Raw genomic sequence first — 24,477 nt, 5'->3', positions numbered from 1 at the left:
TGCAAAGTTTCAAGTTCCAAGCTTAAAATAAAATTTGCACCCCAAGACAAACTTTCATCCCCTTTTCAACCCTCTGAGACGTTAAATTTAAAAAAAGTCGAAATTACTTTTTTTGTAATCGTCTATTATACCTTTCTAAGAAGTTTCAAAGCATTTGTAATGGATTCAAACTTTCAACCCCCTTTTAACCCCGTTAGGGGACGAATTCTTGATAACGCTGAAATCACTTTTCCTGTATTATAATAATATGCCCATATACAAAGTTTCAAGTAACGCACTCGAAACAAACTTTCAACCTCTTTTTCACCTCCTTAGGGGATGAATTTTCAAAAACGCTGAAATTAGTTTTCTTGTATTTCGATAATATATCTTTTTACGAAGTTTCAAATTCCTAGCTTAAAATAAATCTTGAACCCCATACAAACTTTCATCCCTTTTTAGGGTTCCGTACCCAAAGGGTAAAAACGGGACCCTATTACTAAGACTCCGCTGTCCGTCTGTCTGTCTGTCTGTCACCAGGCTGTATCTCATGAACCGTGATAGCTAGACAGTTGAAATTTTCACAGATGATGTATTTCTGTTGCCGCTATAACAACAAATACTAAAAACAGAATAATATAAATATTTAAATGGGGCTCCCATACAACAAACGTGATTTTTTTGCTGTTTTTTCCGTAATGGTACGGAACCCTTCGTGCGCGAGTCCGACTCGCACTTGGCCGGTTTTTTAACCCCCTGAGGGGTAAAATTTCTCAAATTTTTATAGCCTATAACCTGGCCGTGGTTTTTTTCGACAGATTAATAAAGTTTGCATTAAAATTCGTTCAGCCGTTTTCATTTGATGCGCGGTCAAATAAACAGACAAACATATAAACAGATAAACAGACAGACAGACAAAAATTCTAAAAATTGTTGGAACGTGTTCTGTTATCGATTCTAAGTATCCCCAGACAATTTTTTTTCGAATATCTTCCATGTACAGACTTTCGACCCTCTTCCGCTTTATAATATGTATAGATGTGATACTATAAACAAAAAAAGAAGAAAAAACAATCTTAACTTAAATAGTAATTTCATAGCTTTCGAATTTCGATATTGTAAGGTAACGTTATTAAAATAAATAAAAATCGACAAAATTCGATCAAAATTGACACTTGGCGCGCATGATCTTTCCCACTCTTTCTTGCGAAATGTGACAGTGACAGCGGCAAACCGATGGAACTAATAAACTTTTTACAAAAAAAGAAAACCGACTTCAAAAAGGATAAAATAAAATATTATCCTTTTTCAAGTATATGCGTTACAGACTGATATGTTTGAAGGTACAGTTGGACTACATCAAATTGATGGTTTTCGTGAGGAAATGCTTGAGTTACTAGGTAACACCGAAATCACCACACATGTGCCTTTAAAAATTGAAGAGTTCCCTCAATTCCTCATGGATCCCATCATCAGAACAGCACCAGATTAATGTGTGACCACCTTGGAAGTACCTTCTTTCGAACAAAGAAATATTTTTCAAATCGGACCACGGGTCTCGGAGTAATCGGTGAACACCGTGAACATACATAAAAAAAACCGGCCAAGTGCGAGTCGGACTCGCGCACCGAGGGTTCCGTACTTTTTAGTATTTGTTGTTATAGCGGCAACAGAAATACATCATCTGTGAAAATTTCAACTGTCTAGCTCTCACGGTTCGTGAGATACAGCCTGGTGACAGACAGACTGACGGACAGCGGAGTCTTAGTACTAGGGTCCCGTTTTTAACCCTTTGGGTACGGAACCCTAAAAAGCATAGCCATAACCGAATACAGAACCTCCTCCTTGTATGAAATTGAAGTCTGTTTAAATTTCTTTAAGTCCAAACGATAATTTTACGACCGATGAGATTTTCTTCAAATCAAAGTCAAAGACCTTTAGAAAAATCTTCAAAATTTGATAGTAACAGTGTAATTATACCAAAATATTTTTTTTATATTTTTCAAGCGATGTGAATTGAGCGTTACTGTATGGTGTATGTAAACATAAACTGCTAATGTAGGCAAAAATCTGTAAGACCTTACCACAAAATGGAGAGATCTTCTATATGCAACGCGTCCTCCAATGCCCACACCATAGCGACGTCACTCAACCGCGTGTACACACGAATTGCTGAAAATAAAGATTAAACTTAACAGTACGAAGAATATATCACACTCATGTTTTTTTTAAAGTAGGTATGGTACTTATGGCAAAGAAATAAAGGAATACCAGATTATAACCTACAGCTCGATGTATATGTCGTGGACAAATCTTAGAATTGATATGTTTCTGTTGGTTCGCGAGACATTAAGCAGTTAATATCAACCTTAAATCTATCTACACAAGGTGCTCAATGAACTCCGCATTAAGCTTAGCTATGGCCACTTCTTCTAGCTTTCTCCACAGGCCCTTATCGTCGACAACGTCACAGAACAGCCAAGCTTCGTTGAACCGTCTCAGTAGTAGAAGTTTCTCGATACGTTTCCGTTGGTTGTCGAGACATTAAGCAGCTAATATCAACCTTAATTCTATGTACACAAGGTCCTCACCGAACTCCGCATTAAGCTCAGCTATGGCCGCTTCTCCGAGCTTTCTCCACAGGCCTTCTTCGTCGACAGCGTCGCAAAACAGCCAAGCTTCGTTGAACCGTCTCAGCAGTAGAAGTTTCTCGATATGTTTCCGTTGGTTCGCGAGGCGTTTCTCCGGGTCCGGGTCGGCCAGCCCGCTCGTGTTATGTGAGTCAAGGGGGATTTTCAGCACGCTGAAAAGTGAGTGTTATTTGTAAATGAATGAATATACACGTAAATTGCATCAAATCTATTACAGAACATGTTACTCTAAGGCCTCATTCTCACGAGCGTTTTTAACGCGCGTTAAAAAAGCGTTTGACTGACACAAATGGAAACGTGTATTTATTCACACGATGGCGGTAGCGTTTTTGATCAAGCGTTGTTGGATTTTCAACTTTAAGCCTTGGTTTTTAAATTGAATTTAGCGTGCGGGCAGATATAAGCGCTTTTTTAACGCGCGTTGAAAAAGTCATACAAGAAGAATATACAAAGCCAGAGAATATAATAAAAGTCCCCAGTGTGGACTCACGCTCCCTGCGGGCCGTAGCAGTAGACGTCGCCGGAGAACAGTAGGAGCGGCGCCGTGTCGGGCGGCACGGCGGTGGTGTGGACGAGCGCGGCGTGCGGGCCCGCCGTGCCGTGCGCGCTCAGGTAGCACGTGTGGACGGCACCCGGCGTGTGCACGGCGAACACGTTGCGCTCGGAGAGGCAGATGTCCCAGATTACGCCCCTGGAACAATAAATAAATAAATAGGACATTCTTACACAGATTGACTAAGTCCCGAGGTAAGCCCAAGGAGGCTTGTGTTATGGGTACTCAGACAACGATATGTATAATATATAAATAATTAAACACAAAGAAAACACCCGTGACTCAGGAACAAATATCTGTGCTCATCACACAAATAAATGCCCTTACCGGGATTCGAACCCAGGACCTTCGGCTTCACAGGCAGGGTCACTACTCACTAGGCCAGACCGGTCGTCTGAACAATGAATATCATCAAATTAGGTAACTATTTTTTTTCATACTGAAGCTTGGCGTATTTCGCGGCCCGGATCCGGCCCGTCAACATCTAAATATATAAATGATTTGAAGTTAATTATCAGCGCAATTTATTGATGCAATTATTATATGTTTAACATGGAATTGTTGTAAATCGACATTACTTGATTGGTCCGGTGATGTTGGGCACGGCACACATGTCTCCGGACGCGGGGCAGTACACCAGCACGCGGCGCCGCTCGTCCACTATGCAGGCGCGGGTGCCGCCTGAAATGTTATAGTGTTGTGTTCCTGCCGGTGAGTAAGGTTGCCAGAGCTCGAGGGAGAGGAGTGTTAGGGTCGGCAACGCGCATGTAACTCCACTGGAGTTGCAGGCGTACATAGGCTACGGAGACTGCTTAACATCAGGCGGGCCGTATGCTTGTTTGCCACCGACGTAGTATTAAAAAAAAATGGGGTTCAATCAAAATCAAAACTGTCAATTGCTCACTTCAGGCCCCGGTTTCCACGGTAACGATTCGTCGTAAAATGCTGGTCCAACAAGTGAATATTGACGCTAGGTACCATCGTTACTTATCGACCCGAAAATGTACAGGAAATTGTCAGTGTCAGTGTAGTGAAATAGGCCCCAGAAGGTGATTGGAATAATGGAATAATTGTTAACTCTACCACAGAACAAATAATAGTACTACGTACAGAAGGCTCACTGTATAACAATACCCCTGTTTAGGTATAGCAAACGGGCTTAAACGCTGCCGATTGGACATGTTATACAGAGTGGAAAAAATGAATGGGCTCTGGAGAGAAAGTGCCTTAAAACCTTAAGTTAGCTCATTTTAATTAAAGGAAACATTCTTTTATTTTTTTAAAGAAACAAAACTATTTTTTTTTGTCTAAAAATATTCTTGAGTACTAAATATTCGATTTTATGGATATTTTGTACGACAGAAGAGTGTAAGACCTAATGTTTCTTGGAGAAATATTATCATTAACATTAACTGTATCGACTAGTAGAATAAAATGACAAGTGTTTATGTTTTGGAATTTTTAGTCAATTCCCGGGCGAAACAAGCGAATAAAAAAAACTTTGAATGCAGTTTAGTTACTTTTTAAAAATTAAAGAATGTTTCATTCAAGTAAAATGAGCTAACTTGAGGTTTCTCTCCAAGGCCCATAATATTTTTCCACACTGTATACTTATGTGTAGTCAGCATTTTTGTCATTGTTCCCGCAACCAGCTGCGATGCAGTGTTTACTTGTTGTAGACATATTTGTATGCGACACCAGATCTGGTGACGGCCGCGCGACGCGGAGTGACACACGCCTGACTCTACAGACTTCCGTACCACAAAAGGAAACAACGGAACCCTTTTAGGATTACTCGGCAGTTTTTCTTAAATACTGGACTGCAAGTATGTTTTAAAATAAAATAGGATAGCTAATAAAAAGACAACAAACCGATATCACAGTAGACGTTGCGTATCCCACAAGTATGTTTGTAGCGAACGGAGTTTCGCCATTCCTCTAGGCCGAAATATTCAATGTGACCTTGCTGTTAACAGAAAAATAATAATAATAATGAATTTATAGGTCTACTTACACTACCAGGCAAAAGTTTAAGTTCAATCTATGATTTCGGTCTTAATCTGATAACAAGCTGAAATATTGCTTTAGACAGTCATGATAGCGTCATTGTTACGCATACCAACGCATTGGTATTTCATCAGATTTCTTTTTATTTTGATGAAATATTATGGGATGTTTTGTTGTGTTAAGGGCTATTTGCGTCTCACATTTTGCTTAGTGAGAGAGTGAGACGCAATGCACATTGGACAAAGAAATTGGACAGGTCCACCCTTACTTACGTCAGTGACGAATATGAAGAAATCGCTGGTAAGTTGTATGTCCGTGATGACGGCATCTTGCATGTGAGGCTCAGGGAACGTTATGGAGTCCCGTTCTGCGTTCTCGGGCTCCATGGGCTCGATCTGCCGACAAAAGTTTATTTATAATTTTAAAACTAAACGGGACCTAATCGCGTGCACTTACTTTGTACAAGGCGACATTATACAAGGCGCTCAGCGCGGCACAGTACTCCCCGGCGGCGCGCAGCGCGTCCACGGCGGCGGGGTGCTGCCGCTGCAGGCACGGTACACCGAGCGGGGTGTGATGACCTTGTACACTCACCGCGTGCAGCAGGGCGCGGCCGGCGCTCAGCGCGGCACAGTACTCCCCGGCGGCGCGCAGCGCGTCCACGGCGGCGGGGTGCTGCCGCTGCAGGCACGGTACACCGAGCGGGGTGTGATGACCTTGTACACTCACCGCGTGCAGCAGGGCGCGGCCGGCGCTCAGCGCGGCACAGTACTCCCCGGCGGCGCGCAGCGCGTCCACGGCGGCGGGGTGCTGCCGCTGCAGGCACGGTACACCGAGCGGGGTGTGATGACCTTGTACACTCACCGCGTGCAGCAGGGCGCGGCCGGCGCTCAGCGCGGCACAGTACTCCCCGGCGGCGCGCAGCGCGTCCACGGCGGCGGGGTGCTGCCGCTGCAGGCACGGTACACCGAGCGGGGTGTGATGACCTTGTACACTCACCGCGTGCAGCAGGGCGCGGCCGGCGCTCAGCGCGGCACAGTACTCCCCGGCGGCGCGCAGCGCGTCCACGGCGGCGGGGTGCTGCCGCTGCAGGCACGGTACACCGAGCGGGGTGTGATGACCTTGTACACTCACCGCGTGCAGCAGGGCGCGGCCGGCGCTCAGCGCGGCACAGTACTCCCCGGCGGCGCGCAGCGCGTCCACGGCGGCGGGGTGCTGCCGCTGCAGGCACGGTACACCGAGCGGGGTGTGATGACCTTGTACACTCACCGCGTGCAGCAGGGCGCGGCCGGCGCTCAGCGCGGCACAGTACTCCCCGGCGGCGCGCAGCGCGTCCACGGCGGCGGGGTGCTGCCGCTGCAGGCACGGTACACCGAGCGGGGTGTGATGACCTTGTACACTCACCGCGTGCAGCAGGGCGCGGCCGGCGCTCAGCGCGGCACAGTACTCCCCGGCGGCGCGCAGCGCGTCCACGGCGGCGGGGTGCTGCCGCTGCAGGCACGGTACACCGAGCGGGGTGTGATGACCTTGTACACTCACCGCGTGCAGCAGGGCGCGGCCGGCGCTCAGCGCGGCACAGTACTCCCCGGCGGCGCGCAGCGCGTCCACGGCGGCGGGGTGCTGCCGCTGCAGGCACGGTACACCGAGCGGGGTGTGATGACCTTGTACACTCACCGCGTGCAGCAGGGCGCGGCCGGCGCTCAGCGCGGCACAGTACTCCCCGGCGGCGCGCAGCGCGTCCACGGCGGCGGGGTGCTGCCGCTGCAGGCACGGTACACCGAGCGGGGTGTGATGACCTTGTACACTCACCGCGTGCAGCAGGGCGCGGCCGGCGCTCAGCGCGGCACAGTACTCCCCGGCGGCGCGCAGCGCGTCCACGGCGGCGGGGTGCTGCCGCTGCAGGCACGGTACACCGAGCGGGGTGTGATGACCTTGTACACTCACCGCGTGCAGCAGGGCGCGGCCGGCGCTCAGCGCGGCACAGTACTCCCCGGCGGCGCGCAGCGCGTCCACGGCGGCGGGGTGCTGCCGCTGCAGGCACGGTACACCGAGCGGGGTGTGATGACCTTGTACACTCACCGCGTGCAGCAGGGCGCGGCCGGCGCTCAGCGCGGCACAGTACTCCCCGGCGGCGCGCAGCGCGTCCACGGCGGCGGGGTGCTGCCGCTGCAGGCACGGTACACCGAGCGGGGTGTGATGACCTTGTACACTCACCGCGTGCAGCAGGGCGCGGCCGGCGCTCAGCGCGGCACAGTACTCCCCGGCGGCGCGCAGCGCGTCCACGGCGGCGGGGTGCTGCCGCTGCAGGCACGGTACACCGAGCGGGGTGTGATGACCTTGTACACTCACCGCGTGCAGCAGGGCGCGGCCGGCGCTCAGCGCGGCACAGTACTCCCCGGCGGCGCGCAGCGCGTCCACGGCGGCGGGGTGCTGCCGCTGCAGGCACGGTACACCGAGCGGGGTGTGATGACCTTGTACACTCACCGCGTGCAGCAGGGCGCGGCCGGCGCTCAGCGCGGCACAGTACTCCCCGGCGGCGCGCAGCGCGTCCACGGCGGCGGGGTGCTGCCGCTGCAGGCACGGTACACCGAGCGGGGTGTGATGACCTTGTACACTCACCGCGTGCAGCAGGGCGCGGCCGGCGCTCAGCGCGGCACAGTACTCCCCGGCGGCGCGCAGCGCGTCCACGGCGGCGGGGTGCTGCCGCTGCAGGCACGGTACACCGAGCGGGGTGTGATGACCTTGTACACTCACCGCGTGCAGCAGGGCGCGGCCGGCGCTCAGCGCGGCACAGTACTCCCCGGCGGCGCGCAGCGCGTCCACGGCGGCGGGGTGCTGCCGCTGCAGGCACGGTACACCGAGCGGGGTGTGATGACCTTGTACACTCACCGCGTGCAGCAGGGCGCGGCCGGCGCTCAGCGCGGCACAGTACTCCCCGGCGGCGCGCAGCGCGTCCACGGCGGCGGGGTGCTGCCGCTGCAGGCACGGTACACCGAGCGGGGTGTGATGACCTTGTACACTCACCGCGTGCAGCAGGGCGCGGCCGGCGCTCAGCGCGGCACAGTACTCCCCGGCGGCGCGCAGCGCGTCCACGGCGGCGGGGTGCTGCCGCTGCACGGGCACGCCGCCGCCGAGCGGGTACAGCCAGGCGTGCGCGTCGCGAGCGCATATAATGTGTGAGGCGCCTAGCGCCAGGAGTTGTGGCTCGAGGGGCAGCGCGTACGTCGCTAGTACACTTGGCTCCGCTAGAACAAGTACTTCACTCATAGGGCTCCGTCCGCCTCTCTATGCAATATGCAAGAGCTACAGAGAGGCAAATAACGAAATTTCGATTACCCTCGGGGCTCAGAAACCAATTTATTTTTCAAACCATTTCCGTTCATTCACCCGGGAACCAAAGAGATTTCGTTTACGTTTGAGAACTGTTCTGTTGAGATACCATTTTCTGCCAAATTCGTTCGTCTTTCGGTTTTTGCGGAACGAAATTAACCGGTTAAATTGAAAATAAAAATAAGTAATACTCACATTTAGCCTCCTCATCGCCGACGGGGATACACTGGTACAGCGTAGCCTCAGACAAGCTCGTGAGTGTGACGGCCCTAGTGCCATAGGCCGCATGCAAGGCCGGCAGGGTTGTCACGTAGACGTTGAGGTAGGCGCGGCCGGCGGTGGCCAGGAGGCGGCCGTCGGAGCTCCAGGCGCAGCGCTCGGCGCCGCCGGGGGGTAACACTGACCCGGAGACTTCGCCGTTGTTCCACACTGATATCAGCTTCAAACTGACACAGATACATTTTTAAATTAAAAGAATAATGGAAAGAATCACCGCTTCGGGCAAGATTCCTTTCATTGATCGAGCGTTAGCGAAGGTCTCCGTTTCAGCTTGGGCAAAAATGCTTTCGTATGTCCGGATGTTCTCCTCTACAGGTCGAATTTTTGAACCGATTCTTGTAAAAAAAATTTTTTTTTTTATTGAATAAGGAAACAAATTACTGTTTGTTAGATTATTATAAGACCCACCGTAGGCAAAACCTTATGGAGGTCTGTGTGCCGATGGGGAGTTCGAGAATAACATAAAGAAAAACAATATTATATCCTATATCTTATCATAAGTATGATTCTTAGTATACATAGCTTGTGTCGTTAGTTTTTAATAAGTGCATTTTAACGACTTTTTTTATATGTTTACCATTTAAATATTTAGCACAATTTGTGTGTAGGTTATGTAGTCAAATAGAATTTATTGGAAAAAATTATATAGTAGAAATTGGCATAAAGAACTTAAATGCCAGTGGGGTCTATGTCACTTAGACTTAATGACTTAACGAAGTATTTTTTTATTTTTGCATGTTTAGGGTTCCGTACCCAAAGGGTAAAAGCGGGACCCTATTACTAAGACTCCACTGTTCATCTGTCCGTCTGTCTTTCACCAGGCTGTATCTCATGAACCATGATAGATAGACAGTTGAAATTTTCACAGCTGATGTATCTCTGATGCCGCTATAACAACAAATATTAAAAACAGAATAAAATAAATATTTAAATGGGGCTCCCATACAACCAAACGTGATTTTTTTGACGATTTTTTGCGTAATGGTACGGAACGCCTTGCACTTCGCCTGTTTTTTAAGCTTATGAAGCTTATCGCGATGTCTACAGGTCACAGATCCACTAGTTTTGATAATATCGCTCGCAGACGTATCTGCGTGTTACAAAAATTATACAGATGTCATAAAAGAAAGGTCGTGGTCACATCATGTGCTCAAGGTTTTAATGAAGTCGCGTTTTCTTTATCTCAAGGACCTTATATCCGAACTGGAAGTTGAGGCGCGAAATATGACTGAATACTATGGGCACTGTGAATGTCATCACGCTTTGTGCGGTAGGGCACAGCACAGCGGATGTCATTCCAGATCTAGAACAGAGCCCAACTGGGGAAGTATCTCCACCTTACAGAAAACCGCAGCCAAATAACACTAGAGCCTACTCATAGTTTTGTGTTTTTGCCGGTGAGTAAGGTTGAGAGAGCTCAACGAGGGTGCAGTGTTAGGGTTAGCAACGCGCATGCGCATGTAAGTCCTCTGGAGTTGCAGGCGTACATAGGTTACAGAGACTGCTTACTATTAGGCGGGCCGTATGCCTGTTTGCCATCGACGTAGTATTTAAATAATTGACAGATTGAAGTGCTAAATTAGATAAAAGTATTAAAACTCACTGGCTGTCGCCACAGGAAGCGGCTTGCCCGTTGAACACGGCGACATCTGTCAGCGTTTCCTTGTGGTTCCTCACTTGGAATAACTCCTCACCCACCTCTTTGATGTGGGTCGATATGGCTATGACGAAGCCCGCACTGAACCCTGGAGAAAGAGGAAATAGAACAATGAAGAAAAACCGGTAGACTTTTATAGGTCTTAAAATATGTATAGAGTAAAGTGTGACGAATTATTAACCCCTCAACTCCCAGCAAAATAAAATGTAAAAAAAAATCCAAGGTGTTTCTGATTCAAATGAAGAGTATTTAAATGAATACACGTACATAAGTGTGCCATATATAATAGCAGTTTATTTATAGTAGCAACTTGAGTAAATACCAAGTAAATAGTCGGTCGAAAATCAACCGCAAAGTCCGAATATGATATAATATGATTAAGTACACTCTGTGTGATCGACTTATAGAAAAGTTACATAATTTCTGGATGAGATGAGTAAAGATGTAATTAGTAAATTAAATTTCGTAATCACTACGCAGTATAAAACAAAGTCGCTTCCTACTGTCTGGATGGATGTCTGTGCTTATGTATGCTTAGATCTTTAAAACTACGCAACGGATTTTGATGCGTTTTTTTTTAAATAGATAGAGTGATTCAAGAGGAAGGTTTATATGTATAATAAATCAGCATTGCACCCGTGCGAAGCCGGGGCGGGTCGCTAGTTACCTATAAGAATATATCCGTCCCCGTACCACTTGTAGGCGACGATGGCGCCATATCGCTGTTGGAAAGCTAGTTCTATAGGATTATCCGGATTCAGTAGGTTGTACAGGTACAATGTCCGTTTGCCTACTACCAGGCTGATCTGGAAAAAAAACAGTTGCATCTTCTTTCATTACATGGACTGGTTCAGAAGTAGTAACATACGGGCAAAGCACACAGGAAACAAATAACGTAAGCTTGAGGTGTGTGGCATGATTAGATAAGTTAAACGCAATCTGATCACAGACAATTAGCTCCATGCATGAATTTATTTTTATTTTTGGATTCATAATTTATATCGTTGGAACACCGGAAATGATAAAAATACTTTTGTAAACCTTAACATTATTTTATTAAAAAATATTTAAAATGTTGAAATTTTTTGAGCGGTTGAAACGCTCATTGGCGCGAATTCGACAGAGCGTGATGACGTCACACGTTGGGCGGCCCAACTGACGTTTGCTACTAATGACACTAATCTGTCGAACGCGTGACGTCACGTGGCTGTTCGTGCGTTTCGCTCACTAGCTTTTCGCGGGCAAATTTTTGTACTTTTTATTTATAATTTTAAGTAATTAAATGGTAATTTAAAAACGGAAATGCATTTGTAACATGATATAACAGTAACAAACATCCGAATAAAACATATTTCGTTCAAATATAAACTTCATGCATGAGGCTAATTGTTAGTTCAGTACGAAGCTTGAGTGTGTAACTAACCCATTTTTAATTACAAAAATGCTGTATTGCTCTGTTGTGGAGGGAAAAACCAATAGCTAAATAACAAATATCACCCATGAAGGCATTTCATACCATCGATCGGTCTTATTTCTTTAGTTTTTTAATATTATTTTTTACGTGTAATCTGTTTTCTTATTACACAAAACAAAAATCAACTTTATGTGTATACGTTAAGGTCAATATCTATGGTCACCAAACCTTTAATGTAGACAGCTATAATAGTTATAATATGTTGCTTTTCGATGATATGTTCAATAGACGCGTTTACCACAAGTGAAGCATTTATCCCGGTTGACCTTACCGTGTTCTCGCCCGGCACGCGCTCGTCGGCCTTCATCTCGGAGCACTGCAGGTCGTTGGGCGTGTCCCGCAGGGAGATGACCCGCAGCGTGTCCCCGTCCGCGTTGTTGATGGACAGACTCTTGTCCTCCGACGCCAGTACGAGAATGTTGTCCTTGTTCCACGCTGCGCTCGTGATTTTCTTTGTGTGCTTGCCTATGATTGGTATGCGCCTGAAAAAAAAACATGCTGAATTATGTTTACCATTTAAATGAACGAAAATTAGCAATCAATCTATGCATTAAATTCATAAAACATGATGAAGAGTGGGGAGGATGGGAAGCTCCAACCCCAGGAAATCGGGCTGAATAAGCGTAACAGGCAATCGACAGCCAGCCTTATCATGCATAAATTGCATAATAATAATAACAACTTGGAGTAATAAAAAATACACTTAAAATTTTTCGTATGTTATCTCTTCTAAAATGAGATTTAAATGATTAAAAGATGGTTTTTTCATAGATTTTGTTTAATGTATATATAGTATCTATATCTAGAATAGAACAGAACAGACCAGAATAAAATAAAATATAATTCATTTATTTACGTCACATCATGGTTGATTATATAGGAGAGGGTATAAAAGGAATGGACGAAAAAAGGGCTCAGCGTAATGCCGCGGCGCTGATATTCGAGGGACCTAACTTATAACTTATGAGTCTTATGACTAACATTAATAAGAACACAAAAAGAAGAAAAAACAACAATAAAAACGAGTAAAAAATTACAATTTAGGTTAGGTGTCTAGACTACTGCTGTCACTAGGTTTAAACAGGTTAAATTTTGCCTAGTGCGTGAAAAAGAAGAAAGTAATTCAGAAAAATAAAAAAGGTATAGTTGCTGCCATTAGGTTTTTAGTTGAGCCTTGAAAAACATCATTCGACAATCGAATAGGTGGAGACAGGTTTTTCCAGCATTTGGTAGCGGCATATCGAAAACTGCCGTGAAATGCGGCTGATTAGTGTACAGGACAGACAAGCAGTAAAACTTTGGAGGACCTGACCACTGCGGACCTGGAGCTTTGCACCCAGGTTAACTTATTATAAAGGTACAAGGGCATTTGTCTATTTTTATAGCTATTAACTTATTAACTATATCACATCACCATTTCGTTAGAGTAGAATGCCCTTGTAAGACTTGTCGCATCGCAAACAACCGCAAGCTTTACACATTTGATGGTCACAAAAAATGGGTTATATTTAGACCTATAAAAACAACAAGTATATTTAATGCAAGAATCAAAACGAAAAACGAAAAACTTACTTTGTAGTATGATGATTATACAAAGCGAGATTTCCTTTCTGCGTGCCAATAGCGAGCATTGGTTCACCATAACCCCAGGCGAGGCAGGAAGGTGCCTCCCGAAGCCCTGTTTCCACATTCAGCCGCTTGTTGGAGTGGCATTCCCAGAGTAGCACAGAGTTTGTGTTTGGAGTTATTGCCGCTAGGTAGTCCCCATCATTGTCCCATTCCATACCGGCACATAGGCTGAACAGAAAAATGGGAATTGTATTAATTTGTATTAAAAATATTTAAGGGTATTTGAAAAGTTGTTTACTATTTCCAAAATTGTTAAAAAACTTAAGTTTGTGTACCTATACAAAATGTTTGAGAAAAAACTAAATGGACATTGAAATTTATATAGAACATCTCTACAAAAAATAAATACAAATAGTGCTACAAATACTCAGCTGCCATAAAGTAATAGAAATGTTGCATAAATGTTATATTTAGTAGGAGCAAATTTAATTTTCCTTCTTCCTAAAGTTATTATAAAAACATACCCTTGCAACTTCATGCGTTCCATCAGCTGCCCACTGCGGTCATGTATGGCCACTGTAGCATCCGTCCCCGTAGTCGCCAGCAGAGACCGGCCTTCGCCCTTCTGCCACGCGAAATACAACTCGCCCAACCCATGGGGCTGCTCTATCGTATATAATAGCTGGAAACAAGTTGTATTTCATGATGCTATCCTTGTTAATTTAATTACTAAAAATATAATTCAAATATACTTACCTATGTTCTACTGGTTTAACAGATTACATTTAAACACATTATGGATGGAAATCTAGTGAATAATTAAGTAATAAGTGGTATTACAATCGAACTATAACGCTAAAATTTTAAGATATATTTAAAAATAAACACTAACCTTTGGAGCGGTCATTTTTATACCCCTTTCCCTTAAGGATATATAGTAACTTAGTTTAATTCATAATGTGAATAAATAAACAACTTATTTCAGAAACTTGGAATGTTCGGACCAAGCTATTAATAAACTTAACAACTGTCAAACGGTCATTGTTGTAGCCATCCGCTGCTAGGCAACGATGACCCCAGCGACTTCTTCTGATGTCAAGAGTTCATAAAAAGACACTTCATTTTGCTTTTAGTGCTCCTAGTGAGTATTATATTCTTTGTTTTAGTGTAAGTCTAAATCTAAATTCATTATTTTAAACTAAACAACAACAATAGACTATATTTAATACTAGATATAAGGAACGTAAGTAGCATATTTATGCATAACTCAAACAAATCATCGAATCTGCCACTATGACAGCTGTGACACAGTGACACTTGTGACAGTTTGATTGAGTAAGGTTAAGTAGGTAGGAACTTTATTTACGTTTTATAGTATTATTTTGAAGTGAAATCAACTATATTAAAGCGTCCCAATGTTCAATCTGCAATGGCAAAACTGATTTTGATTAACCAGCAGTAACGTAAAATAGCATTTGTAATTTCTTTATTGCTTTTTTTTTGAAAGACTATTTTCTAATACAATAAATATTCAATAATTTCAGCATTAAGCTGTGTCGAATCATTAACTTTGAAAATGACTACAAAATTAAGATGTCTTCTATTAGAGAAGGTAAAACGATACTACTTGTTTGGGTTAACCTTGTTATTTAGCCTAAAAGTTAAAATGTTATTATGTTATTAAATTATAATTATGCTTTATATAATTATCGCACATTCCGCCAGTGAACTACATTATTATATTATTACATTTCTTAAGTGAGACAGTAAATACCAAAATAAAATACTATCTACAATTCTAAACTGTTAATTTCACTAAAGTTAAACAAAATGTTTTTAGTTCACAGACAGACTTAACCAGAACTTAATGTCAAGAAATGTTAAAAATATGCAGGTAACATACAGACATAACGAAAACAATTTCCTTGTAAAACTACCAATCCAAGAAGCAACAGCTGCTGAACTGACTGATGATAAATACACATTCAACAAATCTGAATATATACAACTGTATGTCAGACGAGATGATTTTATTCAGTCCATAATTGAAGGAATAATATCTAAAGATATACAACATGATACCAAGCCAAAGAAAGTAGTTTTAGATTTCAGCTCTCCAAATATCGCGAAACCGTTCCATGTTGGACACCTAAGATCCACTATTATTGGCAATTTCATTGCAAACATCAATAAATACTACAACAATGATGTCACTAGAATAAACTACTTGGGTGACTGGGGCACGCAATTTGGTTTACTTCAGTATGGCCTCAAAGCAAGACAACTAAACTTAGATGATATTAAAGATAAGCCAATAGAGAAATTGTATGAAGCTTATGTGTATGCTAATAAATTAGCTTCCACGGATGAGAATGTGCGCGAAGAGGCTAGACGTTATTTCACTAACATTGAACAAGGACAGGAAGACTTGGGTAATTGGAAGAAAATTAGGGAAGTCACAGTTCAGGAATTAGAAAAAGTTTATCAAAGATTGGGTATACAATTTGATGAATATCTCTGGGAATCCGACTATAATGCCAAGGCTATTAAAGGCATAATGGAAACTTTGGAAAGACTGAATATTCTACATACTGATGATGAAGGCAAAAAGGTGGTCACAGTAAATAATAAGAATGTTACTGTATTAAAAAGTGACAATTCAACACTATACATGTCCAGAGACATTGCAGGGCTTCTACACCGATACATCAAATACAAATTCAATGAAATGTTGTACATAGTAGACAACGCACAGACAGATCATTTTGCAACACTATTTGAGATAGTGAAACAAGTTAATAGTGACCTAGTAAATGGTTGCAAGCATATAAAGTTTGGCAGAATTAAGGGAATGAGCACTAGATCAGGCAATGTGGTATTCTTAAGTAACATTCTAGATGAAGCTAAGAACAAGATGTATGAGCAGCAGAAGGAATCAAAAAGTAATTGATTGTGCTCAGAGAAATTTGTATTTTTTTTTTTTTCACCACACCAGCTAGTAAATGCTTTCTTGATTGTTCAAAAACTGATAAGAAAGTTAATCAAATGCAAATTTTGATTTGTTTTCTTATTTTTGCTAGTAGAATTTACTTTCAAATGATGACCAAATGATTTCACATGATAAATAGTTCATTCATTCATTTTGAATTCATTTGCTTCGATTTTGTTTGATATTTTCCAGTTAGTATTTTCCTTGTGTTGGTGTGGTGAAAATTTTTGTGTTTCACTCAATTTTGGGATCTTATGCTTGCTCGGGGAGAGTCTGTGCGAAAAGAGAAGAGTTATGTAATGTATAGGGCCCAATACATTCCACTCTATCACTATTAGCACCAGAGCTTAAACGAGAACTTTGCTCCCTTGTAAAACAAATAACTATATATGTATTTTTTCAATTACTACATTAAAGTTTATTTTTCAGACACAAGGACTGCAGCATTGAATGATGAAACATGTGACATCCTTGGTACTACAGCAGTAGTTATCAATGACTTGAAACAAAAAAGACTGAGAGACTATACTTTCGATTGGGACAGAGCCCTACAGAGTGAAGGAGACAGTGGTATCAAACTGCAGTACCTTCACTGTCGACTTTGGAGCTTGGAACAAAACTGCGGTATAGCGATACCAGAGACATGCGAGCCGCGTCTCATATCCGAGCAAGTAATAGGCGACGTTGTGGCAGAGCTGGCGAAATTCGAAACCGTTCTAAATAGGTCGTATACGGAATATGAGGCGTGTGTCATAGTGAGCTATCTGTTTCGTTTGGCGCGACATGTAAATAGAATGTTTAACGAACTGAAAGTGAGAAACGTTGACGCCGACGTGGCTGGGCAAAGGCTTCTCGTTTTTCATTCTGCGCGATTAGTTGTTAAGACTGGCTTGGAGATTCTTGGGGTCAGGCCATTACATAAAATGTAGCTGTGATTTGTATTGCAAGTAGTAGTAGTTAGGATATTTATTTAGTGAAAGTTATTAAAACTATAAAAAAAATATTTGGCATTTCATATTACTTCCTTGGATATCAAAAACCTTATAGAATACCTGTTTATAATAGAACTTTTATCCTTTTATCTACATATATTGTTTCCCGCGCAAGCGCAACGCGCTAAAAACGAACGAATGGAGACGTATCGGTTCGGAAGTAGAGCAGAAGGTAATAACCATAGACAATGAAAAGTGGAAGAAACAAGTTCTAAAGTTTTTTTTATATAGTTTGTCAAAGGATTGTCTCATTTCAAACATAGAGAGAATCATACGTTGTTCAAACCAAATTGTCAGTAAATAAGAACAAAAAAAACTATACTCATCCTTTTCTTTTGGGTGCTATAGTACTAGTGTAAGACAAAGAAGTATTCTCTCTGTCTATGTTTGAAATGAGACACTCCTTTGACAAACTATAGCATGCCGCGATAGCAGCTGAGGATAGCAGAGGACGCTGGTTCGATTCCAGCCTGGGGAGGCCTTGGTCACTTTTTCCTAGTAAGTATATGACATTTATTTCATTTTATATATAGTCTGTCAAGCCATTTCCGTCAGTAAAAAGCGGCAAAAAATGTATACTCTGTCAAGCCATTTCCGTCAGTGGAAAACAGAGGCAAATTTAAAAAATGTAGGCGTAAAGAGTTATCGTCTCATAGAAAATTTGAATTTCGCGCCTTTTTGTACTGACAAAGTTGTTTAACAGACTATAATTTGGCCCAGTACGGTCTCATTTCAAACATAGGTAGAGAAAATCATACTGTCTTTGTTTTACGCTAGTACTAGTAGTCTGCTAGCACCCAAAAGAAAGGGATGAGTATAATTTTCCTGGTCTAACTGATTGACAAGTTGTTTATCAGACTATATTAATAGTATAACATCAGCAATAAGAAAAAACCCGATCCTAGAGTCTGTGCGGAAAGAGAAGAGTCGTGGAATGTATGGGGCCCAATATATTGCACGACTCTTATCTATACTTATCAATAATAGATAAAGCAATAAAATTCTTAGCATAAATTATCAAAGATTATTATGGGTTTCACGTTTCATATTTTTCGATATAGTTATTTATAAAAGAACTTGTACTTTTTCCTTATGATCGCTTAATTTTATCCGTTTTTTCTAGGACACGTTGTATATTATTAAATAAATAAACGAAAATTATGAAATGTATATTTATTACCCGACTGTCCAAAAAAGGAGTGTATTGTTTTTTGAGTATTCATATCTTACAGCCTTATGTTAGCAATATAAAGCCTTAATATTAGTTTATTAGGCTGGATTAGTAATTTAGGTGAAGTATCAGGAATTATCTTAATTCTTAAAAATGTTTTAATTTGGTTTTTGTTCTACTACTTGATTGCGATTAAGGCCTCGTTTTCACGAGCGCTAATACAACGCGCGTTAAAAAAGCGTTTGAATCCGTCCGTACGCTAAATTCGATTTAACGGCCAACGGTTACAGTCGAAAATCCAACAACGCTTGATAAAAAAGCGCCAGCGCCATCGTGTGAATAAAATACACAAAAATCAAAATCAAAATAAAAATCAAAATTTATTTATTTGTAAACATAGGTTAAATATAGTACTTATACAATAATTTATGTTTCACTATGTTTTGCCATTTGGCATACAAATATAAACAAGAAGAGATGGAGCATGCACTAATTATAACAGATGTCAAACGAAAGTAATATGTTAAATGTCAAACAAAATAAGAGTGTACTAAATTGAAAATTAAATTAATTGAATTATAAACTAAGAGTGTACTTAAAACTAAAACAAATTAAATTCAAAATATGTCGAGTAAATATTCCATTATCGAATAGTATGCTTTTTGTACCAAAAAGTCATACAGGCATTTCTTAAATTCAGTTACATTATCTATTGCAATAATATGTTTTGGCAACTTATTGTATATTTTGGGTGCCATCCCAAAGATACTTTTAGCAAGCAAAGCCGAGTTCACGGATTGGATGTAAATTTTTTCGCATCTGCGAGCACTTTTAAATATTGAAAATTGATCGATGTTGTTTTTAATGTAAACCGCAGTTTCAAAAATGTATAGACATGGCAGGGTTAGTATATTGAACCTAATGAAATGTGGTTTACAGGTTTCCATTAATTGTAATCTACAAACTGATCTTAAACATTTTTTTTGCGCCTTAAAAGCAGCCTCGCGATCAGTGGAATTTCCCCAGAACATGACGCCATATCTCAGTGTTGATGTTACGTATGCATGGTAGGCAGTCAGTAAAGCAGACTCGTTGACTCTTTTACTTAGATTATACAATGCATAAGAAAATCTGCTAAGCTTATTGCATACAATTTCAATTTGATTTTTCCACGTCAACTTATGGTCTAAACTTAATCCTAAAAATTTTGTAATGTCCGTTGTGTATCCATTTGTGTCATTCGAACGCTTTTTTAACGCGCGTTGCAAAAGCGCTTAGAGCGCTAGTGCGTATGAGGCCTAATTGATGTTTGATGATTGTGCTATGCCAAAAAAAAAAAAAACAATTGTCTGTGGTAACCTCTAGACAAGTAGACACGTCGTATCGATGATGACCACTCCCAATGTGGCGGGAACTTTTAAAAGATCTAACCTTGCTCATCAAATAATAACTTTTACAATACTTAGAGGTAAACCATAGCCCACACATATTACTTTAAATTAAAATAATATATCTTATGTTAATAATAACAATATTTTTAACATTTTCTTTAATCTTTCTCTTATTTTTAAGTTTTATATCTTCGTATTTCTTCGGGAAACTTCGGATTTGGACGCGGTGACGTCAGAATAATCGGACCGATTCTGCGTCAAATCTTCACTTCCGGCAGTCACGTGGTACGCATTAGCCAATCACAGCGCGTATTCGCTTTGTAGGCCGACATTTTCTGACAAGCGTAGAAAAAGTTTTCATCAACAGCCGCCATTTTGCGCTGGAGAGACTGAGAAGAATTTCGGAATTTGTCGTGTAAATTTTCTGTTTTTTCTTACATCATTTTATCATAAACTATACCATTCCGTGCATTTTAAAGTGTTAAGTGAAATCGTGTTGTTGGATCGCTAAAATAAGTTCTATAAAGTGGCAAAAATCTGGTGATATTGTTTTCATTCATTGTGCTAGTTCCGACGGAAGATGGTGAGAGGGTCTGTGTAGCTCTTCGATTCGGAGCTTTGTAATGGCGAATACTTAGTGAGAATTTTTAATATGTGCCTTCAATGGTGCGAAGGACATCGAACGATCGGGATGTGGGTGAATTACATTATAATGAATGACAAATCGCTTTAAAATGTTATTTCTTGAAAATATAAGACATATAAGTGTTCTTTGAATCGGCGGGCCGAATATTGACGACGGCTTACGTTTAGTAAACAGAGCCATGGCCGATCATCATGTGGATGAACCGCCGAACAAGCGGGCTAAAATGATCCGGGACCCTTTCCAGGGTCCCTCGGACGCCGCAGGTGAGTACTTTAATGTTTTTAATCAGTTTTTCGAGGGTTGGAATACACCTGTCATGAAAATCTTGCCGTGAATTTTGACATTTTGTCTGCGGCCTGCGCTCTTGTTAGCGCCTCGCAGCGTAAGTTGCGTCGTATTTATCGTTCTACAGTTTATAAAGCGAAGAATTGCGTTGCTTTATTAATCCGAATAGTATCTTATTTTATTACACAAGCAATTTTGTGTCATTTTGAACTTAAGACATGAAATGTTTGCACCCTTACAATATAGGGAAAAATGGAATTAATAAAATTCAGTGCAGTTCGTAGCTAATTTAATGATATAAGACGAATCTAAATAATGTTTTTCATAATATATAATAACTACAGGGCCACTGAATCAACCAGTCCAGTGTTTTTATTTATTTTTCAAGATACATGTTTTTCTAATTCATACTTTTTATTGTGATACTTAAAGAAAAATATGTTTTTGTATGAGAAACTAACTATAATTTACTTACTTGTAGCCTTCTGTACATTAGGAAACAATAGTTATTGCTATTAAATTTGAAAACATTGAAATTTTTGGCTGACCTACATAATTGTATATTAAGTTACTTTCAAGAGGTACATCAGTATATATCTGCCTAAATTTTCAATATTTTTAAAAATATTACTTAAAACAAAATGATTTTAACTTGTTTTTCCACATAACCTTAGTTAAACATGCTGTCAACTTGATTGTTTAGTTAAACTATCTAACATTTTTCTTTATTTATTTACATCCAAAAGTAAATTTTGTTACTAGTAAACATTTTAGGAAGTGTAATTTACCAAATCTTTTTAATTTTTACGTCTTTTTTATATGTATATAATCAGAAAATAGCCTTAAAAATGTTATTATACAAAATGAATACTAATAATACAAATCATAAAATAAATTTTTAATTTTTTTCTTGACATGCCCAATTCAATAAAATTAAAAGTTATACTTTGTTTCTGTCATCACAAATATTCATAATTTAGAATATTTAGATGCTTAGTTTGTCTGTAAACCAAGTACATATAACAGTAACAATTGTAATTTAATCAGAATCTAGTTAATTGGGATGATACTTCAATTATTTTCATACTGAAATTGTTTTAACTGTCCAATTTTACTTTATATCAACAAGTACTTTCTTTTATACAAAATACTATGTGATGTTATTTAATTATATTGAATGGTTGCAACTTATATTCTGTGATGAAATGATTAGATTATTTAACAAATTGTATGAGCAAAGTAAGCTGTTATCTTTTCCTTTTTTCTTTAAAAAATCTTTCATTTCACTAAAAAATAAAGCATGTATGTATAGTTTTCTAATGACTTTTTGCAAGTCCATTCCAAAAACCAAGCATAGTGAACAAATTCTACATAAATCAAGTGCAATTTGTAAAAATTTGAACTCAATTGGATTTCCATGTAAAATGAATAATGTCCAAATAAAGTACAAATGTCAACAGAAGATCACGTAATATACTTTATGTATTTGCAATAAACAATTCATAAAAATAGTATAAAAGGATTCATCTTAAATAAGATTTGCAGTATCAAAATTGTTTCAGCAGTTTGTGTTAATTTTCTGAATGTTAAATAAGTGTATTATTTCCACAAAAAGCTGTCTACTAACATTTACCTATATATTCAACTGAAAAGAAGGGACTAAATGTCAGTTGAATGTATTTTGTATAATATATATTTTATAAATTTTAATGTTTGATGGGTGTTTAGATTAATTTTAAATGATTAACCTTACCTTTTGAGCGGCAGGTTTTGTAATTTAGATTATTAACTAAAAGTTGTCATCGTAACTAACACCTCAACACATTTGCCACCTGAATGGTTATGCAAAGCAGGGCAAACAGTTGTTTTTTAATTTTTTTTAGCTTTGTGCCCCTGTTGTGTCTTATTGATAACAGTAAAAAAATGTTATGTAAAATCTATATTCGCTTTCGTGAATCATATTATATGTTGGTAAACACTTCTTTTTCCAATAATAAAATTTAACTCGTTAAGCCCTATATTTGAATTTTATAAAAAAAAAATGTTAAAGCTAAAGATCACTAAAATTTCATTGGTTTGGTTTAGGTACTCATTCAATTAAAACAAAACTATTGTATAAGTAGTGGATTGTCATTTAAAAATAACATGACCAATTCGAAGTTTTTTCACAAAAAAATTGTTTTGTTAATAAAAACAATCTGGACAAGGGGTCTTCAAGAACTGTTTTACAAGTGTAAACACAAATCTTGCTTGTTTTAGTAGTAATATACAAAATGTTAATTGTTAATTATGATTGAAAAAAATCCGTAATTCCCAATATAATTGAAAAGAAAGAGAGCCAAATATCTTATTAAAAATGTATATGGTATATGTACATAGTTAACTTCTGCTCATCTGCTGTCACAGATGAAAGTATGACTTTCACATCAATAAATTCTAAAGGCAAATTAAGTTTATTCCATAATACTTTTATCCTTTTTAGGATTCCATACCCAAAGGTTAAAAACGGGACCCTATTACTAAGACTCCGCTGTCTGTCTGTCTGTCACCAGGCTGTATCTCATGAACCGTGATAGCTAGACAGTCGAAATTTTCACAGATGATGTATTTCTGTTGCCGCTATAACAACAAATACTAAAAAGTACGGAACCCTCGGTGCGCGAGTCCGACTCTCACTTGGCCGGTTTTTTCTTAGGTACTATCCCTCATTACTGTACAGAATATGACATAACTCACATGACAATAAATTTGAGACAAGTCCTTAAAAATATACACTGTACAAAAAAACGAATACCTATGCCATAATATTACTTCATAGCTAAAACATCTGCTATCTGAAGCATTCTTCGTAGGCACTTGATTTGACAGAGTAACGATAGCAGCTAAAAGATACATAACCAAGGAGAATAATTTGAGGTTAACAACAGATCCTCAGTAATCCCAATATGCTATCACTGAGATCAACTAAACATTATAAAACATACCCAATAGCAATGTAGACAATTTTTTTAGAATTTAATTAATTGTTACAAAAAATATATTTTATTTAAATTTGTAATTCATTAATTTTAAATAAAAAATCGAGTTTAATTTGTTTAAATTTCGCGCCTAAACGCTCCAAGCTGTCACGTGATCTTGATGACGTAACCATGTAATAAATAAACAAACTGTCAGTAATAGCGTCAAAAATGTAGTATTTAATTTCTCTCTCTTTCTAAAATATATAAAATAAATAAATATTAGGGGACATCTTATACAGATCAAACTAAGCAAAGCTTGTACTATGGGTGGTAGAAAACACCCATGACACAGGAACAAACATCTGTGCTCATCACACAAATAAATGCCCTTACCAGAATTCGAACCCAGGACCATTGGCTTCACGGGCAGGGTCACTACCTACTAGGCCATATATAAGCTAAAATAATAAATAGGTACTTAACAAGTTTTATAAGAGTTGTGCAGTGCTTGTGTGTAAAAGAACGTGTAGGTGTAGGTAGTTAT

The 24,477-nt window shown here is 40.4% G+C and overlaps 3 protein-coding genes across 4 annotated transcripts in view; 2 read left to right on the top strand and 1 right to left on the bottom strand.

Moving 5' to 3' along the window:
• Positions 1–14,520, bottom strand: part of LOC134741324 (WD repeat-containing protein 19) — a 46,202-nt gene extending 31,682 nt beyond the window's left edge. Inside the window, exons 1-14 of the mRNA XM_063674074.1 lie at positions 14,392–14,520; positions 14,024–14,181; positions 13,503–13,727; positions 12,202–12,412; positions 11,124–11,262; positions 10,403–10,544; positions 8,716–8,966; positions 8,215–8,435; positions 5,463–5,585; positions 5,056–5,149; positions 3,762–3,864; positions 3,121–3,321; positions 2,571–2,782; positions 2,064–2,151 (exon numbers count right to left, since the gene is read on the bottom strand). Of these exons, the coding sequence (XP_063530144.1) occupies positions 2,064–2,151; positions 2,571–2,782; positions 3,121–3,321; positions 3,762–3,864; positions 5,056–5,149; positions 5,463–5,585; positions 8,215–8,435; positions 8,716–8,966; positions 10,403–10,544; positions 11,124–11,262; positions 12,202–12,412; positions 13,503–13,727; positions 14,024–14,181; positions 14,392–14,406 (2,183 nt within the window). The 5' untranslated portion in view covers positions 14,407–14,520. The remainder of the gene's footprint in view (positions 1–2,063; positions 2,152–2,570; positions 2,783–3,120; positions 3,322–3,761; positions 3,865–5,055; positions 5,150–5,462; positions 5,586–8,214; positions 8,436–8,715; positions 8,967–10,402; positions 10,545–11,123; positions 11,263–12,201; positions 12,413–13,502; positions 13,728–14,023; positions 14,182–14,391) is intronic.
• Positions 14,521–14,969: 449 nt separating this feature from the next.
• Positions 14,970–17,483, top strand: LOC134741308 (probable arginine--tRNA ligase, mitochondrial). 2 transcript variants are annotated; one of them, XM_063674055.1, is made up of 3 exons: positions 14,970–15,111; positions 15,340–16,441; positions 16,918–17,483. In XM_063674055.1, exons 1-3 carry the CDS (start codon positions 15,076–15,078, stop codon positions 17,415–17,417), a joined length of 1,638 nt encoding a protein of 545 aa, XP_063530125.1. In that variant the 5' UTR covers positions 14,970–15,075; the 3' UTR covers positions 17,418–17,483. The 2 variants fall into 2 exon arrangements, with proteins under 2 accessions (XP_063530125.1, XP_063530126.1); XM_063674056.1 differs by having other exon boundaries at positions 14,995–15,111; positions 15,347–16,441.
• A 2,902-nt stretch (positions 17,484–20,385) lies between these two features.
• The window catches only part of LOC134741326 (CREB-binding protein-like), a 31,229-nt gene continuing 27,137 nt past the window's right edge, over positions 20,386–24,477 (top strand). The window contains 1 exon segment of the mRNA XM_063674077.1: positions 20,386–20,951. Coding sequence (XP_063530147.1) covers positions 20,867–20,951 — 85 coding nt within the window. The 5' untranslated portion in view covers positions 20,386–20,866.

This window comes from Cydia strobilella, chromosome 5, assembly GCF_947568885.1.
Source record: "Cydia strobilella chromosome 5, ilCydStro3.1, whole genome shotgun sequence".
Classification (NCBI taxonomy): domain Eukaryota; kingdom Metazoa; phylum Arthropoda; class Insecta; order Lepidoptera; family Tortricidae; genus Cydia; species Cydia strobilella.
Note: the sequence above shows the minus strand (reverse complement) of the source record. Positions and strands in the feature narration are given on the sequence as shown.